This window comes from Amblyomma mixtum, chromosome 2 (assembly GCF_055824585.1).
Source record: "Amblyomma mixtum isolate Tamu chromosome 2, ASM5582458v1, whole genome shotgun sequence".
NCBI lineage: Eukaryota > Metazoa > Arthropoda > Arachnida > Ixodida > Ixodidae > Amblyomma > Amblyomma mixtum.
Window position 1 is genome coordinate 135749537 of NC_143013.1, and position 18268 is coordinate 135767804.

Genomic DNA, 18268 nt, shown 5'->3' on the forward strand with positions numbered 1-18268 from the left:
TCCCGGCATTCATTGACTGATGTTTCAATGGTTTCTCTCTCTCTCTCCAGCCTAAATCGCGGTGAAAGAATAAAACATTCTTCCACCGTGGCACAAATATAAAACTTCCCACCCTCCAATTCCCGCGGCCAAGTCTTGCGAGACTGAATGGCGTTCTACTCAACAAAATTGTTTCCTTCAGCAGCAAGACCTTGTCAGTGATGCGCCCTACACTCTAAACAAGAATTAGCCAATATGGGAGTAAAAAGAAACCAAGCTTTCCTCTAGCGCTCTTTCTTTTAGAGGCAGGGCATGCTGCTGAAGCCCTGGTGTAGATTTCGATCACTAAAAATATGCAATACTTACAGTCGGCAAAGAAAACAGAATTCCCTCCTTACAACATGTGAAGTTCTAGCACTTCCGCAGATTTTAACCAAGGTTTCAGCCTCCTCTATTTGGAAACCTCGACCTCCAGTGCCGCGTTCAAAAGTCTTCTACAATTCTAACTGCATCAGGGTATTATTCCTTGCGGTGGGCATATGCCTCCGTTGCCAATGGTAAGCAGTCCGTACATTTGGTGATCTACACCGGGACTTGGACAGCATACCCTGCCTCAAAAAGAGAGTCCCATATAGGCCCATTCATGTTCAGTGTCTACTGTTGGGCCCTTTGTAGTCATTGCTTTTTAAACGCCCTGCCGGTCCGTTTCAGCTGGATGACTCGCAGCTAGAAAACCTAGCGCACTCACGAGGCGCAAGGCAGGCGTGAGGACATGGCAGCTAGATGCAAATGGCTACAGGCTGGAAGCGCACTACGCCTGGTCAGAGCGGATAAAATAACGAGGCGACAACAGTACAAAGTACTGGTTGTACTGCATTCGGAGCACTTCGATCAGTTTAAATTAAGGCCTCGTAAATTGCTTGTAGAACGTGATTGACATCAAGGCATTTTAATCTCATTGTTACATTACATCGCGGACACCTCGAACTACAGCTCATAGAGATGGACTTACCGAAACCTGCCGGGGCTGACCCTGCCTTCGAGGACCATGTCGCGAAGCGCTACCTTGTCCATGTTTTCGCAAAGGCCCTGCAGATAAGAGCATGGGAAGGTGCTATGCAGAGCGGAACCCGGTAGCGAGTACAAGCGCTTTGGAGCCCCCAAATAACCGGAGGCTTGCAAACCTTATCAAAAAGTCTAAAAGACACTGAGACCAGACAATTTTTGGCTATTTGGCTGCGGCCTATGATTGGAGGCATTTTCCAGCGTTAAATAGACGGGGACAGAAAGACAAAAGACACAAACGATCGACTTCAACTACTGAGTTGTTGTTTTGTTGGGATTAATGGCGCATAAGCGGCTAAGGCTACCATGCGCCAAGCTCAGCCTACTGAGTTGAAGTCGAGCATTTGTGTCATCCGTGTCTTCCGTGCTTGTCTATTCTCCGCTGAAAAATGCCCCCAATTATGTTTTACAATGGCACCTGATAAATAGACAGCGAAGAAATTTAAATATTCGGGGTGTTAATGCCGCCATTTCGCGACTAATAAGCCCAAGACAAGCGGCGCTGAGTCAAAAAAAAAAATGTTCGCGGTCGTCTAGGGAGCTCTGGGGCGGCCTTTTCGATTTTTAGATCCTACCAATGAAAATGAAATTTGCAGTATTTTTGCCTCCTTAAATAATAGCAGAGCTTGTGAAATAGATAACATTCAAATTGCACCGATAAAATACGTAATTGACTGCATAGCTTCTATTCTCACCAATATTTACAACCTCGCCCTATCTACTGGTCTGTTTCCGAAGTTAATGCAAGTGTCAAAAGTTATCGTTGTCTACAAAAAAGGAGATAAAAGTGATATGTCTAATTATCGACCAATCTCAATATTACCGGTCTTTTCAAAAGGATTAGAGAGAATAATCTACAAACGAATAATAAATTTTTGCTTAAAGTTCAATCTTCTTTCCCCTTCCCAGCATGGCTTTATCCACGGGAAATCAACCGAAACAGCGTTATTAACGCAAAAAGAAATCATACTGGATGCAATTGAAAATCGAGAAATCTGCATCGGAGTTTTCATAGATTTTTCAAAGGCTTTCGACCGCCTCAATCATGTTGTTTTACTGCAGAAACTGGAATTATATGGCGTACGCGGGACACCCCTAAGCCTTATAAAGTCCTACCTTCAACATCGTCATCAGAAAGTCCAAATAGGGTCTCATCTATCATCATCGCAAGCAGTTTGTACCGGTGTACCGCAAGGCAGCATTTTAGGGCCTCTCCTGTTCATATTATATATAAATGATATAGTTACAATACATGATAAGCCAAAATATGTCATTTACGCAGATGACACAAGTTTATTTTTTCAAGGCACCTCAATACAGCTCCTAATTCCAATTATAAATGACGCAATGAATAGATTAAAAACCTGGAGTGAAAATAATGTACTACTTTTAAATACTGAAAAAACTAAAGCCGTACTTTTTCATGCTAGACAATCAGCAATTATTCAGAACTTCGACATAAAGCTTGGGAGCACCAACATAGAATTCAAAGACACGATTAAAACACTAGGAATACTTTTCCACAACCACATGAGCTGGAACGCTCAAGTAGATTCTGTCATCGCTCATCTGTCACGGTGTGTTGGTATTCTCGCTAAATTCCGAAACTTCCTTCCTGTTGCAATCAAGCTAAAGATATTAACGCCATTTTTTTGTCACACTTAAACTACTGTTTTTTGGTGTGGGGAACTACAACAGAAACAAATATGCATAAAATTTACATGCTGCAAAAGAAAGCTGTCCGTTACATTGCCAATGTTGACTACCATGCCCCTACTGATCAATTATTTTCACACTACCAGATTATACCAGTCCATAGCTTGTACCGATATTACTTAGCAACCAGATACAAGAAATCCCTACAATATAATAATCGAGCCTTTCTAGACTTGACCTGCCTCACTCAAACTGTACCGGCTTATACCCTGCGCAATACAGAAAAATGGTTTATTCCTTTTTGTCGCACCAACTACGGCAATCAGATGCTACGTTACAATATGCCACACTTATTAAACAAATTACAGTCCATGAATATCGATATTTCGAAAAGCAGCTTGCGCGAAATTAAAGCTGCCTTTAAATAAGCTACAAAACGTTGTTAAGTATATTCTTTTTTTTATGATGTATAAAATGTGTTGTATGTATAACTGTGTCTGTGTAAAAAGTTTTTTTCTCTAGCGTTGACCATCTTCCGATGTTTGTTGCTGTATGCCATGTAAAGGGGGGTCCGGGGGTCCCTCAAGTGATCTGCGATCACTTTTTACCCGGACCTACCCACATCTATGATGTAAAATAAACAAACTTCAAAAAAAAAAATTTCACACCAGCGGCAAGAAAGCTAGCATGGGCAACTTCGGAGCAGCCCGGGTAGATAGGCATTCCTACCCCCCACGTAAACAGAGCAGCAGTGTGGCGTGCACTGAAGTGATGCAGTCTTACCAGTGCGAAGGAGAGAAAGAAGACCTGGTTGAAGGCCGTGCCGTCGATGTGGTGGATGGTGTGCTCCTTGAGCGAGCTGGCGTGGGCCTCGCGGTACGCCTGCGGCCGAGAAGAGAAACGCGTTGGCGTTCATGCGATGGCGTCTGGGAGTTGTTCACAAAAGCGGAACGGAGTCAAAAGGAAAGAAGACAAGGGGCATTTTGTGGGCTTATAAATGTAGCCGATTTCTGTTTTGTTGTTGTGATATTAGTTATCCTTTCGCGTGTGTGAATGACCTCCGGCCACACTAACCCTTAAGGGTGCCTACGGGACCCTTAAGGGTTAGTAAATGATGACGCTTATGATTACACACCCCAAATGTTCGGCTGCGTTTTTTCGTATTTGCAACTGTGTTTTAAAGCGCTGGAATGCACGGATCATCATCTCGAGTTCGCCTAGGCACTGTAGATATATATATGGCTGAATTTTTCAAGTTCCAGTTTAAGCAAGCCAACCTTGGCTATGGCTATGGCCTGAAATATTAGTTGAGGCAACTTGAGCCATTAAAAGAATAATGTAATTGCTGCTTTGCCGTTGCAATTCAGTGTCACTCTTAAGCCAGCCTTCCCGAAGAACCGGACTCAACCAATGAAGGAACGGCTAAAATATCCTATTTTTTTGTGTGGCTCACGTTTCCTTAACTTTGACGTCATAGCCAGGGCTGGAATGCTGAAAGAGAAACCGCAACTGCGTGAGCGAAGAAATTCAGATATCAATTATCAACCTGGCGTAGGCTATTTATGGTTACTAACGTCCTTCACGTCACATTAGTGCAGGTATTGCACCCATATGGTTCAGGTGCGCAGTTGAAGGCCACGTTATATTGGCATTTCTCTCCGACACGCAATTGGTAGTGTTTTTTTGCTCGTAAGCGTGAAAATTTTGTTTCTTCCGATTTACTGCTCCGTCACTTTTGTGAAAGAACCGGTACCTAGTCAAGCTGTCTCTCACAGCTTTCAACCGTGCACCGTTCCTTTTGAGAAATAAAACTTGACATGACCCGTCCACGCTGTAGTCAGTATTAGCGGATGTGTTAGCTCGCGACGATACGAATGCGAGCGCGACCTCAGTAGGTATAAAGATCAATTACAAAGCTTGGGCTCACTCAACCACCAGACGGTTTCGTGTTTTGTCGCCACAGCTAAGAGCGCTCCAAGCCAGGCCAGCTTGGAACGTTTTCATCGTCACTTCTTGATCACTACGCTGACCCACGAACATACACTATCGCTCTCTTAGTGGCTCTCTGTTCACGTATGCACAGTATGTGGCAGAAATGATTAACCTAGCTCTCAGCGCGGAGAAAACTTGGTTTCACCACGAAGCAAAAGAACAGCTTCAGTCTCCTCTTCACACTATCTCTGCGCCTGCGCCAGAGCTTCTCGCCGAAACCTACTTTTCTACGCCTTAAGAGCAGGTTTAACCATTTCTCGTGTTGCCTCTCAGTATGACAAGCACTGCGCGTTACCGTCGATGGCTATCGCTCCTACGGGTGACCTGTATAATTGGAAGCCGTTTGATGTCCTTGAGGAATTTCATAAAGTGGCATCCGTTCGAGTATGCCTGTAGCCTTAAGGAGGACACGTTAGACGCAGCATGTCGGAATTCCCGCAGACATGAATGGCATATGCCACGTTAGAAAGACAGCGTTTGATTAGCGAGCCTAGATCGGTTTCTAATAAGGACACTTGTGCCTGGCACGAAAGGAACATTTTAGGGGAGAGTGTTGTATATGGCCATGGGTGCACCTAGCTTGAAGGGGCGAGCGTACAACCGTGAGGCCGTAAAGTCAGCTTTATTCTCTGCGTCGACAGCGCTCTGAGCACGTCAAACTTTTCCGAACAAGTCATGCGACGAGTCGTACAGAACTTATGCGTAACATGCTTGAACCGTAGTAGTGTTAATAATTCTAGCGTGAGTTTGAGTCCTTAAAAAACATGATTGCTAATGTTTAACGTCACTCATTAGTTATTAAATTGTGAATTCTAAATACTTTGTTTCGCAGTTTAGTAGCTGTCTTGTTCCAGCATTGCGTGCATGCGAGGTGAGCACTAATTTTTTTGGACCCTTTAAACCTTCATCTACGTTTTTCGTTCCCAATGGCTTTGTTTAGGCATATTTCGATTCAGGTAGCATTCTCCTCAGAAATTTTCTACAAGTGATCGATATAAACGTGCCACGTTTTCATGCGCGCAATTCAGCAAACTCGCCATTTTTCTTACCAAGGCAGCTTCATGTTAGAATCGCCAATTTCGCCGGAAGGCATTAACAGGCATTATACTATTTGAGCACAACATATCAGAGTTGCATATTACACCTGCATATGCAACTGATAATGCTTAAAAGCCGACGACGGCCTCATGTACAGAAAATAAAAGGGGGGTACTGCGCACAAAAAGACACGGACAAGAAGATAACACAACAAGCGCAGACTTTTTTTTTTCTTGTCTTCTTGTCCATGTCTTTTTGTGCGCAGTACCCCCCTTTTATTCACCATGATTCACCAACCAGCCCAACAACGTACGCTCTTAAATCATGTACAGAAGATCGCAACCGCTTTTTTTCCGCTTAGTGCCGCTGTGTTTGCTCGATCCGTTGAAAATGAGCCTGGGTCACCAAGGGCGCCTTGCGTTCTGCCATCGATACAGATCGTTGGCGTTACTTTTGACTGCATTACAAGGGAACTGTACTGCAGTAAAGCTGGCGTTGAATTCGAGTGTCGGAAGCATATGTTCTGGCTTGAATATTGCCGCCTTTTTCTCCAGGATGAGAGGGGCTCCGGTTCGCAAGTAAAAAGAAGAATCGTTAATGACGTCAATGAGGTAACGAAAGAGGCAGTGAACGTCTCACTCAGGGTGAACACCCGAACAGCACCTTGAGGCGACACTTGGAGGACAAAACTGAAGGAGAAGTAGGAGAGAGTAGCCATAGTGGAGGGCTACTCCTCAGCTATTAGCCAAGACATATACAGCAGTGAACTTGATATGAGATTGCAGTTGTTGAAATGTAGCTTTTTTTCGCCGCACTCAACGTTGCTCATAAGCTTCGTAGGAAAAGAATATCAGGCTTGTTACACATGTTTCTTAATTTCTTTAACCCTAAATACGTCAATGTATATGCATCCTCTTTTTGTAAGCATTGCATCTATGCATATATCTATCATATGCCTTACATAATAACAGGTCTATTTTCTATATTTTTGCATTTCTCTGAATATACTGGCTCTGGAAGCCCTGTAAAACGTCTCTAAGATTCAGCCAAGGCCCAGTCGGACCTCTTAGCCAGCAGAATTGAAACTGAATAGAACAATGACCCCTAATGCCATCAAATTAAGTCAGTTTGTTTCGACAGCAAATTTTTGATGAATTGCCCTCAGCACTGCGTGGAGGTTTTGGAGATAAACTGGGGTTTATAAATGATGCACATGTTTCAGCAATAGCTTTTCGCAATAATTTAATGCTGTCAGTAGTTCACGTGCAACCCTTCTGCGTCGATCACTGCTCCAGAGGCCAGGACGCTGTCAGTGAACATTTAGTCCATGCCTCTCCACTCCAGCAGCAGCTGATCGAATTTTTCTCTGCGCAGTTGGCTTTTTTTTCCTCTGACAACAAGCAAAGCCTATAGAAAGATGCTCAATTCGGTTACTGTAAACAAACCGATTTGGTCACTCCATAAAGTCCACCCTCTTCTTCGACCTATTTCTCACAAGGGCTTGAGAAGACTGCTTCGGGGTCATCGTTCTATTCAAACAGACATCCAAAGCTAAAACTCTCGAGTATTTAAGGAAACAAGCTTTTCAAGTATTCATTAATAAAACTCTTTTCTTATGGAATCTTCAGTCGAAGAGCGAAGATTCACCCCTGTCCCATTAATTTCCGCCTCTATGATTTAACGTGGCGAAGTTGATAACGATGTTCATGGCAACTGCGCTTGGCGGGACGTGTATAGCAAATCGCTTCCCTCCCACGCTTGGCAGCCCGATTCTTGCCACAGATGTGCATGTTTTGGTCTGGGCTTCTGGCTTTTACCTCACCACTTTGCACATTACGTCTCACAGTACGTGAAGCCACTGTAGAGCCTGATGCCTGAGCCGAATTTTTTGGAAATGTCGATAACAGACATTCAAGAGATTTGTTTAGGAAAAAAAATATGCATCTTACTCAGTGCCCTACCACCAGTCCTTGGTGTGACGCTAGTACCACACTTTTCCACGCCTCGTTGGGGTGTGCAAACAAGCCCGAACCTTTAAAGACCACACATGCGTCACACTGAAGTGGGAGGCTCAACTGAGTAGCGTACCCTTGGAAGATCGGCTAAAGCTTATATAACAGGTTTGTGAAGCAGCTCGGGCCACTGAAATTCTAGAATGAGGACCCTACCAATCTGGTCGTCAAGCAACTCTCAAGACCAGTTTGTGATTCAGGTTATTCTCTCTCTCGCCTCGAGAGAGCAATGCCTTTGTCCGAAATCCGCCGTTTTCACAAAGCTGCACTGTGCGTGCGCCCCTCTTGTCCTCCAGCTCCACTGGTTCAAAATAAAATGCCCCACTTCTACTGCGCATGCACAGTTAATATTAGTGATAGGCGCATGCGACAGATGCCACTTCGCAGGCGCAGCTTGCTCCTCCTGGAAGCAGATCGCGCCTGCGTCTCCCACGTGCGTTTGTTTCAACCAGTGGCAGAAGTAGAATTTTCGCCACTCCCCAGAGATCGCTACATCTTGTGAAAATGGCGGATTTGGTGCTTGTTCTGGGGCTTTCCCGGGGAAGTCAGAAATCCAAAACTACCTCTGAATTTATGTCTCTTCAAAACTTACGGAGCCGAGGACTACGCTACTGTGAAATGAAAAATACTGAGCTGGACGACACTGATTCCATCCCAGCGGCGACGGCTGCGTTTCGAAGGAGGCGGAACACAAAAGGGTACTGTGTGATGTGCAGTGTCAGTGCACGTTAAAGATACACAGCAGGTATAAACTACTATGAAGACCTTCACTAAAGCACACCCCATAGCATGAGTCGGTTCGTGACTTTAAACCACACATACCGCACTGAAAGCAAATAGTGTTCCATCCCATGGTTGTGGCTGCGGATATTTTACATTTGAATAGTCTTGGTGACGTTACGTCCACCTTGCCCTCCGCCCAACGCTTATAGAATTAGGCAGCAGTAAACGTAACGGCAGAATATGTCACTTGAGAATGGCAGCCAAGTTACAATGAAATTAGAACAAAGGGAAAATCAACGCAGTGGGAAGCGCATGTAAGCACGAAAATCAAAAACAATCCGGAGACCGACAGTTATACCCCAACGACTGCTGGAGAAAGATGAGGTAATTGTTGTATCAAAGTTTACTCAGAAAAGGTAAATAGCTGCCTTATTTTCGGGATGTTCGTGCTTTACACAAGAAAATTTTATATATATAGCACTTTGTCCACTGGTGTATAGCAGGTACGGCTTTGGAATAATTCAGGCGACTTTGACCTCTTCAAAAAGTACCAGTGTCAGCTTAAAGCAACTTTTTTGGGGGGGTTCCTCCACCAAAAAAATCTCTGCCTCTCCCGTAAACGAGAGTAGAGTAAGCATGAAATGTTTACGGGCCTAATGTCATCTCGGTGGATACCCGAACCGCACCGTACAGGAAGGGAGGAACGCCACCACCAGTTCAGCGCGATGCCTTGCCATTTGAACGCAAGGTTTTTTGAGGAAAGGAAATGGCGCAGTAATTCTCTGCCATCTCGGTGGACACCCGAACCGCACCGTAAAGGAAGGGAGGAACGCCACCACCCGTTCGGCGCGATGCCTTGCCCTTTGAACGCAGCGCTTCTCCCCCGGATCACGTATGGCAACGAAGTGTAACGTGGCATTTATGTGCTTTTTGCACGCCTTATTAGAAATCGGAAATTATAATTCCGTGCATTATCAAACCCACAGCTCCACTGATATCTTGATAAACATTGAGAAGGCACTGGCAGCAGTTATTTTTTGTCTCGTTTGGAGACCAACCGGTGCTTGCATGCCGGTCGCGTAGGAGGGCTTAGAGAGTCTCGTTAAATCTCGTTAAGTCTCGTATGGTGCCCGGATGTTCTCGTTTCAGAGACTGGATTTCAGTGCCCGGATGAGTGGATTTCAGTGCCCGGATGAGTGGATTTCAGTGCCCGGATGAGTGGATTTCAGTGCCCGGATGACGGGAATTCAGTGCCCGGATGACGGGATTTCAGTGCCCGGATGAGTGGATTTCAGTGCCCGGATGATGGCTCTAGGTCTCGGCGTGACGTCACCACACTGCCGACAACGGGGGCTAAAAGCATTTCATGCTTAAAAAAAAATGCGGTCAGTGCGCTTCGGATGGAAACCGTGTCCGCGGACTAAGCAGCGCATCGTCATAGGCAGTGACCCACCAGGCAAAGGTCCTATCTAAACAGCGCTTATTAAAATGCTTCCACAATATGTTGCACTAATCCAGGGAAGTAACAAAACTGGCATTGCTCGTCGAAGTGCATTTCCGATGGCATGCAGAGGCAAAGAAACTGTGGGACAGGCATATTTCTGTGTTTTCATATAATTTCATCATCAGCCCAGTAAATTGAAAGATTCGGCTCTCTTACAGCGCATACACGTGCCGTATTTAAATGCTTGTATCGCCCCCCCCCCCCCCCCCCCCTATATGTAATACCCTCGCACGAGGGCCCTGAGGGGTATTGTAAATAAACAAAATAAATAAAACAGCACAAGATGACTGGGACAGACGCGACTAAGACGTGGTACAGTTAAGGTGCGTCACCGTGTTCGAATGTCACGCGTGTTAGTGTTACCTCGTAGATCGGCGGGAGAACCATGTTGTCCAGGATGTTCTCCGGCAGGGTAGACATCCCGTCGAGCTATGGAAAAAGAAAGATCCTGTTAAATATACGTATTCAAGTGATTTTCTCGCCTTTGTGTCTGATTTTTTTTATGACGTTTGCCTGCAATGTAGATCCTGCAGACAGGTTGTTTTCCGGTCTTCATAGTGCCGGCACAACGCACTTTGACGAGGTATTCGGACCTTGCAATGCGTCTCCTAGTTTTAAGTAGCTATGAAATCAGAGTATGTAAACTTGTCCAGCAACGTTCGTAGATAAGACACACAAGGATATATGTGTCGCGACGAATCTCGTGTTGCGTCAATTGCCGCCAGTCATAAGGCGGGTACACTACTAATGAAGGTGCCTAATTTTCCAAACGCAAGAGTGGGACAGGACCGCAAGAGCACAGCTGTTCGCATGCCGTTCACAACTACGCAGGACTATTGCACGCCACAACACAACTTTGCGCAGCGAACATGAGAGCTTTCAACGGGCCTTCATATGCGGCCGACGTCCTACACGGCAGTCCAGAGTTGTGGCCTCTTCCATCAATTGGCTTTGAGTTTCAGCCGGTTTCAACAGTGAGCACGGAAATTTGCACCGTGATTCGGATAGTTCGCGTAGGGAATAAACGAATTATGAGAGTAGCGCTAACTCGCTCAGACGCGTGTGGCATGACTCGCGCATACACACCTACATATACATACATACATACATATTTAGTTTGTCATATTTACACATGGAAGTATGTGTGCCCACGGAAGCGCAAAACAGGGCGCTTGTGGGCTATGACCCAGCAATCATACAAAGCGCAGACTCAGTACAGACAATATAAAAGAGGGAAAAAAAACATATTTCGATAGGAACAACAATCACACGAGCACACACTGCAAAAGTAAGTAAATTACATAGATTAGGAGGATACAATTAAAAACAACAGTGCTTCATAACACATGTCAACAAGACCTTCAGAGTGTTTCGAGCGATTAAGTCAGTGTACCATTTTAAAGGTTCTAGACATAATTAGCCAGACTTTACTTGTTATTTGACCTCTTTGAGAGTCTGCAATGATAGTATTTTAGTTGGAAGCTGGTTAAAAAAGAAGGGGATGTAGAACATTCGGCACCTCTTTCCGTAGTGTGTATATATCTTGGGAAGTTTAAACGCCTCTACTTTTTTAGCATTTTAGGTTTGTTAACAGGAAGCTTAAAGTTATTAGAAAAGTAATTTATACTAATGACTACACGTGTAAAAAACTCTTAAATGAAGTACACATCAGCAGCGAGCATTCTTTCAGCACTATCTAAGGCCTCCTTGGACGTGCCACACAAAATGTTTGCAGCAATTCTGTGTAGTAATCTATCGATTTGGCTCCTTCTAGACAATGCACATGAGCCATAAAAAGTGACACCATACCTTAAAACAGACTCTCCTATAGCCTTAAACACAAGCTGACGCAACCTAACAGCAGTATTAAATTTCATTCTGTACAGATACATAGAAGTTACACGGAGTCTTTTCATGAGATGATCAACATGAGCAGACCAGGACATGTTGGCGTCGAGGTGAAAGCCTAGATATTTGACTCATTCAGACAAGGGCAGTGAAACACACTGACATCTAGGGCAGAATGTGCCGTGCACAATGACCGATTCATTTAATATGACCTTTTTGTGAGCATTTCTAAAACAAACCAGAGTCGCTTTCTGCTTATTAATGTAAATCTGGTTACCTAAAAACCAAGCGCACAATTTTGTAACATCCATACCGTGAGGTTGAGCTCCCGCACTGTGAAGTTTGCGTACTGCTCGACGAGGCAACGCATGTCGTCAGCCATGGTGCCGTTGCTGCCTCCGGGCGGCTCCTGCCACACGGCGCGATCGCGCTCCGAGTCGTACATGATGCCTGCGGTGGCACGGGGAACAGTTGAAAGCTAGCTTTTGTACCGCAGACAAGAAACACAGAAAACAGCAGAGCGACTCGCCGCGTGTGGCTGTGCGCCAACGCGGTCGTGTGAAAACTGGGTAGCTCTGCTGCAAACATCGTGCGACCACGCCCGTGCGTGTCCTGTCGGGTTTTCCAACAGACTCCTATTGTCGAACTGTCTTTATTTATTTATTTATTTATTTATTTATTTATTCACAGATACCTGCAGCGCCCGAAGGCATTATTGCAGGGGGGGGGGGGGGTGTACAACGAAATCCAGCACTATAAGTGCTATAGTCAGGTGATGAGACATTCAAACACACGGAACAGCCATAAAATACAGCAGAATCAGGCACACGCACGTACACATTAATGATAAAAAGTTAAGATTAAGTGAATCAATGAATGAGAGCACGAATAAAAGCACGAAACGCTTCAACAGATGTGCAGTTAACTACGTTTTTAGGAAGTTAGTTCCAAACTGATATGACATGCAGAAAGAAAGAGTTCTGATAAACTTTTGTTAGACATTTGATTCGGATGGAAAAATCGGATGGATAAAGGATACGTCGGTAACGCTATTCATAGTACTAAATTGCTCTATTATTGCAATAAATCTAGTTCATTGGTTTGCTTGCCGCTATTCTCCAGTGTTTACAGAATTGTTTGTCACATAGAAGTAGCCAAGGTATCATAGTTAACGGTGTGTCTCCCTTGTTTCTTGAATCAACGCCGGAAGTACCCAGTGGGTCATGTTTTAGGATCGCTCCTTTTCTTAAGCTATACTAATGATCCGACCTAAGGGCTCTGGTTCAGTAGTCAGCTGGCGTCATGGTGTGATACGGGCAAAATGTGCCTAAACGTAAAGAAGTGTTATTGTGCGATTCGCGCAAAAGCGGCAGCCTTTCCTGCCTTAGTGCCATTTTGCTGGCAACTTCGCTGACCGTGTTGATAATTCAGTATTTAGACGCGTGTTTCTCGTCCCACTGACAAACATGTAGACTAGCGAACAAGGCTGGTGTTGTATTAAATTTCTTCAAAGGAAACTTGAAAACTCCTGCATTCACCTTTAAGGAAGCGCGATATCTTAAAAATATACGGCCTACTCTTGAATATACAGAGTCTGTTCTGAAAGTAACAGAACTGGTTTTTTCTTGGGCGAACGGGAGAACGAGAGGTGGTCTGCGCGTGCAGGATCGTTGAAGGGGGATATTGGGAATGCTGGAAAAAATCAGCAGTCGGATCTCGGCCGTTGAAGAGAGCAGGTCGCTTGTACTGTGAACCCCTGTCGAAACGTCTCGTCACGCAAAATCATGGAGCGTTTACTGGATCAGCGATACACGATCAAATTTTGTGTAAATATTGGTAAAACGGGCAAAGGGACTCACGACATTATAAAGTAGGCTTACGGCGACGCTTCCATGAGTAGATCAGGTGTTTTTTGAGTGACACAAGCTGTTCCGAGTAGCTCAGGAAAGAGTGGAAGACGACGACCTCTCCGGACGCCTTTCAAACAGCAAGACCAACGAAAAGGTGTAGCGAGTAAAACATTTACTGAACAGTGATCGTAGAATGAGTATCAGAATTATTGCTGATGACTTGAGCATTCCTCAAACCCAAGTTTTTGAGATCGTGACAGAAAACTTAGCCATGAGGAAAGTGTGCGGAAAGTTGGTGCCGGGGGTGTTGTCTGAGGAGCAAAAGGCCAACCGGAAAGTGATCTGCCAGGATCTCCTTCATCATGTGAATGAGGACCCCGATTTTTTGCCCAGCACAAGGCGGCAACGCTGCCTCAGCCCACCTACAGCTCCGACTTGGCCTCGCTAGACTTTTTTCTATTCCCGAGAATAAAATCGACGCTCAGGGGAAACATCACGGATCGGTAGAGGCGGTTCAACAGGCCGTGACGAAGGAACTAAACAGCATTCCGGTACAGGCGTTCTTGGAGGCGCACGAAAACTGGAAAACTCATTGGCAGCAGCGTATAGATGCGGAAGGGTGCTACATTCAAAAATTCTAATCATTTGTACTATTCTCTTGAATACATTTTATTAAGAAAAACGAGTCCTACTACTTTCAGAACAGACCCTGTACACATAAATCTGGGTCAGACACACGCATAACATACCCAACAATTCTAGGCAAGAGCAGTTCTGAACGATAGTTTATGAAGGCAATTTTTTCGTATATTATGAATATTTCACTATAAGATGCAATATATCAGCAGAAGTACCACCCACAGGCATGCGTTTGTTTGCTATTAATGTGTTTGCTACCGTCAAAAGCGGTACCCGTAGGTTTCCTTTGCCATTCTTAACATTCGATGCAAGCGATGATAAACGAAAGACTATGCTACACATCGCAATAACAAATCATTATCTCTTCAATTTTTCAATAACAGTACCTTAGGATTTTCAAATATTAAAAATTTGTGTCCAAGATTGTTGTACATGGCATAATAAACTATACTCCGTTTCATACATAGCAGTCAACGCAGCGAAGGCTGCGGCGCCTGTTCGCGGTCCTCGTCCGCATCGTAATGCAGTGCGTCGAAAGTGAAAAGAATAATTAACTTAAAAATAAAGTAAATGTTGGTCGATATTGTAGTAAAATAATAAAAGTGTGTTATTTTGCAAAAAGATTGCTTTTTCTTTTTTGTTCTTCAAAACAGAGTGCTTTAGTTTTCTGGTTTTTTTCCGGCTCCTCCTGGATCAGGTTTTCGCAGCAAGGCCGGCCGGTGATGTCGTCTGCTTTCGTCTTTCGGTTTCTGAGTCTGCGAAAATGGCACCGCTATCTCCTACTCGCTTGTTTTCTTCGCCCACTGCGGCTTCACAAACATCTCCTGCTCGCCTATTCTCCAAGCTGATGTCTCCGAAAATTTCGAAAGACTGCAAGCAGCTGGGTGATCGTCAACGTTTACTCTAGCGTAAGGAAGCGCTTCCCGGAGAAGGCTGTGCGTGAAGTTCTCCAAACTCTGGGCGAGATGACCGGGGTGAGCCCTCGGACAGTTGCTAGGCTGAAGAAAGAAGGTCTCTCTACTGGAATAATATCACCGCAAAAACTACCTAGCAAGGAGACAATATCTAGTTCTCGCAGTGTTAAATATGACAGCTTTGCACTCAACGCCATCCGACTCCAGTTACAACGTATGTATGCCTGCTTTTCCCCTTCGAAACAAGCAAACAGCGCTGTATTTTTCAAAGTAGGTATTAGAGTTTAACAGTTTCGAGTTCCTACCTAATGAATCTTTTAAGAAAAATAAAAAAAGTAAATAAAAAGCAGCCAAGCCGGGAGTCGAACCTTGGCCACTTATAAAATGAACAGACAGGCGCGCGCTTCGTGCCACTCAGCCACGACGCGAGGCGGACGCATACATTTCGCTCGTTTTTTGCAGCGGACTACTTTCGTACCTTTGGCAGCGTTTACTGCTATGTATAAAACGGAGTATACAGCACATTCAGAGCCCTGCTTCACGTTTCGTAACTAACAATTATAATTAAGGCTTTAGTATATAGCGAACATTAAAATGCAGCTTAGATGACAGCTTCTTTGAGTAAGGAGGAACGTCATAAAATTGAAATTCTTTCACAGCTCATTCAATGGCGGCACTGATACTGACAAAGACATTGACTTTAAGGTCCCATACTATATTTCTCCCAGAACTATCACATAAAATAGTGCGAGAGCTTACCTGTCACAGCCATACATTTGTTCGTTCTTCCTACGCATTCACAATGAATGAGTGGAATACGTTGGGTGAAAATATCATCAACGCTCCTTCAACATCTCCAGCTAGCATGAGGTCTGTTATCTTTGACTCTTATTCTGTTCTGCTTAAATATCTTGCGAATGTGTACTCTACTAGCTGCATTTATTTCTAAAATGAATCTTTCTATAGCAGACAAGTAGCCAGTGGAACTTGTGCGCTTGCTGTATTCCATGTCTACTATGCTCCCTTTCGTAATGCTCAGTGAGAGGTCAAGAACTACGGTGCGTCAGTTTCTCAGAAGCAGCAAAATATCGGGGGATCTCCACAACCGCGCTGATGATCATGGTTATCGTTCCTTGTTCGGCATTTCAGGGGCATTTCAGGGCCACATCGTCAGCAGCCACTTCTCTTGCAATGTTACGAATATTCTGAAGCTCGGTTGTAGTAGGAGCAGCTTACATGAACTGCACAGGTGGAGCATATACGCGAGGAAACACCTGCATTTTGTCATCAACTCTACCCGCAATATTTGCTTCCCGCTGATAAGCACAGCTCCAGCAGAAGCCGAGAGCGCAGTCCATACCGAATTGTGAAATACGCTTCGCAAGCACTGCGCAACTTTCATGGAGCTTTCTGAGAGCTAAAGGCTGAAACGCCCGAAAAGGACATCGGGTTTACAGCGGGGCTACAATGAAAAGCATCGAGACTCGGTTAGGGTAACCTTTGCTGTCACTCGTACCCAGTCTCCGAACTGATGCATAGAGACTACCTGGTATAATGCAAGCCATATCTCTGCCAGTGAGGAACACAGTCTCCCTTCTGGGTTATTGTTTGCTCTCGCGTTTCTGGAGCTGTTTTACAAGCAATAAAAACATGTTAAGGCGGACCCTTGGGCAATCTAGCACATCATAAAAATATAATGCTGGTGGCTAATTCGCGGATAAGTGTTTGTGAAACTTAAGGAAAAACAATATTAGGTAAAGAAATTTTGAAACCGTTTTGTTGAGCTGCGTAGTTTAAAAGCTGCAGCCGCGGATGTATTTTATTACGATTAATTTACCAGGCCATTCGTTTGCCCCTGTTTTCATTTAAAGCCTCCGCCTGTGACGTCATGACTGACTCCCAGAAAGATCGTTCACCGGCTGCGGTAGTAAGGACGCGGCAAGCGAATTGTGAAGAAGTGAAAGAATGAAGCGAGAAATTTGACAATTGGTACGCTTCAGATTGGCTGAGAAACTCCAAGACGACAAGACTGGCGAAGCGCGTACTTAAAGCGGGTTTACTTGGAAGAAATCGGTTTAAATTCCAACGGACATGGCGCAATTTTGTAAGCATTGAATGATTTGTATTTGCTTTGTTACACGGCAGTGTCTTCGGCCACTAATAAAAAGACTCGTACATGTGACACGGAAGAAAAACCATTTTGCATGCAATAAATAAGTCTCGAGTATCCGCCTTCGCTCTGAAGTCACCCATGCATGTTCATGTTTAGTAGCCAATGAGGATCGCTAATTTTTTGGAAGTGCAACGGGTTATTCGGGATGAAAACCCGCAAAGAGTCGCCAATCAATTTCACTTAATGAAAATGCCTTGGCTTAAGCTCCTTTAAAACTTTAAGTGAAGACTCACAAGGGATTAGATTACAATATGAGCCCTTCAAGTACATGTACTAAGAACTCAAAGATAATGCGTTACAAAACTGCCCACCGGAGCGCATATGACAGGGTGTAAGATTCGGTCCGCACCTTACCAGCGTTTTCTTCCGTTTTGCAAAACGGGGCGCTACGCTCGAAGCGTCTATGTTTTCTGCGTCACTTTATAAAGTTGTTCGCACTGAGAGAGCTTCAAAAAGCCTTTGCACGGGTTAAGCCTTCCTTCACTCACCATTTTGAGGACAGATTTTGGCAAGCTCTCTTCCAATTCTGAACGTCACTCGGGGGTCGTCGAAAGGCCTGAGCATCGAAAAAGTGTGCCAGCAAATGCGGTCAAAAATTCGAGGCACACTTAAGCTTCGCGGTAGCGTTAATGCGTCCCGTCAACGGCCTGAGATCCTCTCTACAGATACGGACATTGTTCTTTATTTTATTTTCAGTTATTTTTAATTTACCGCAAGACACAATGCCTCCGTTTAACAAAGTCGAACGAACGCTCCTCAGTGGTTGACGGGTAGCGCTTTGAGTCCTAGCTCGACCATTCTTCTTTTCAGCGCACTTCCTTTTGCTCCTTCGCAGACAATGACGTCACGACCCAGTGGGCAATGAGGAATTGTGT

The 18268-nt window shown here is 44.6% G+C and overlaps 1 protein-coding gene across 1 annotated transcript in view; it reads right to left on the reverse strand.

Annotated features, from left to right (window-relative positions):
* LOC149361018 (neprilysin-1-like) overlaps positions 1–18268 on the reverse strand; it is a 125793-nt gene that overhangs the window by 5702 nt on the left and 101823 nt on the right. The window contains exons 18-22 of the mRNA XM_089567975.1: positions 17882–17949; positions 12131–12267; positions 10333–10398; positions 3484–3582; positions 992–1068 (exon numbers count right to left, since the gene is read on the reverse strand). Coding sequence (XP_089424101.1) covers positions 992–1068; positions 3484–3582; positions 10333–10398; positions 12131–12267; positions 17882–17949 — 447 coding nt within the window. The remainder of the gene's footprint in view (positions 1–991; positions 1069–3483; positions 3583–10332; positions 10399–12130; positions 12268–17881; positions 17950–18268) is intronic.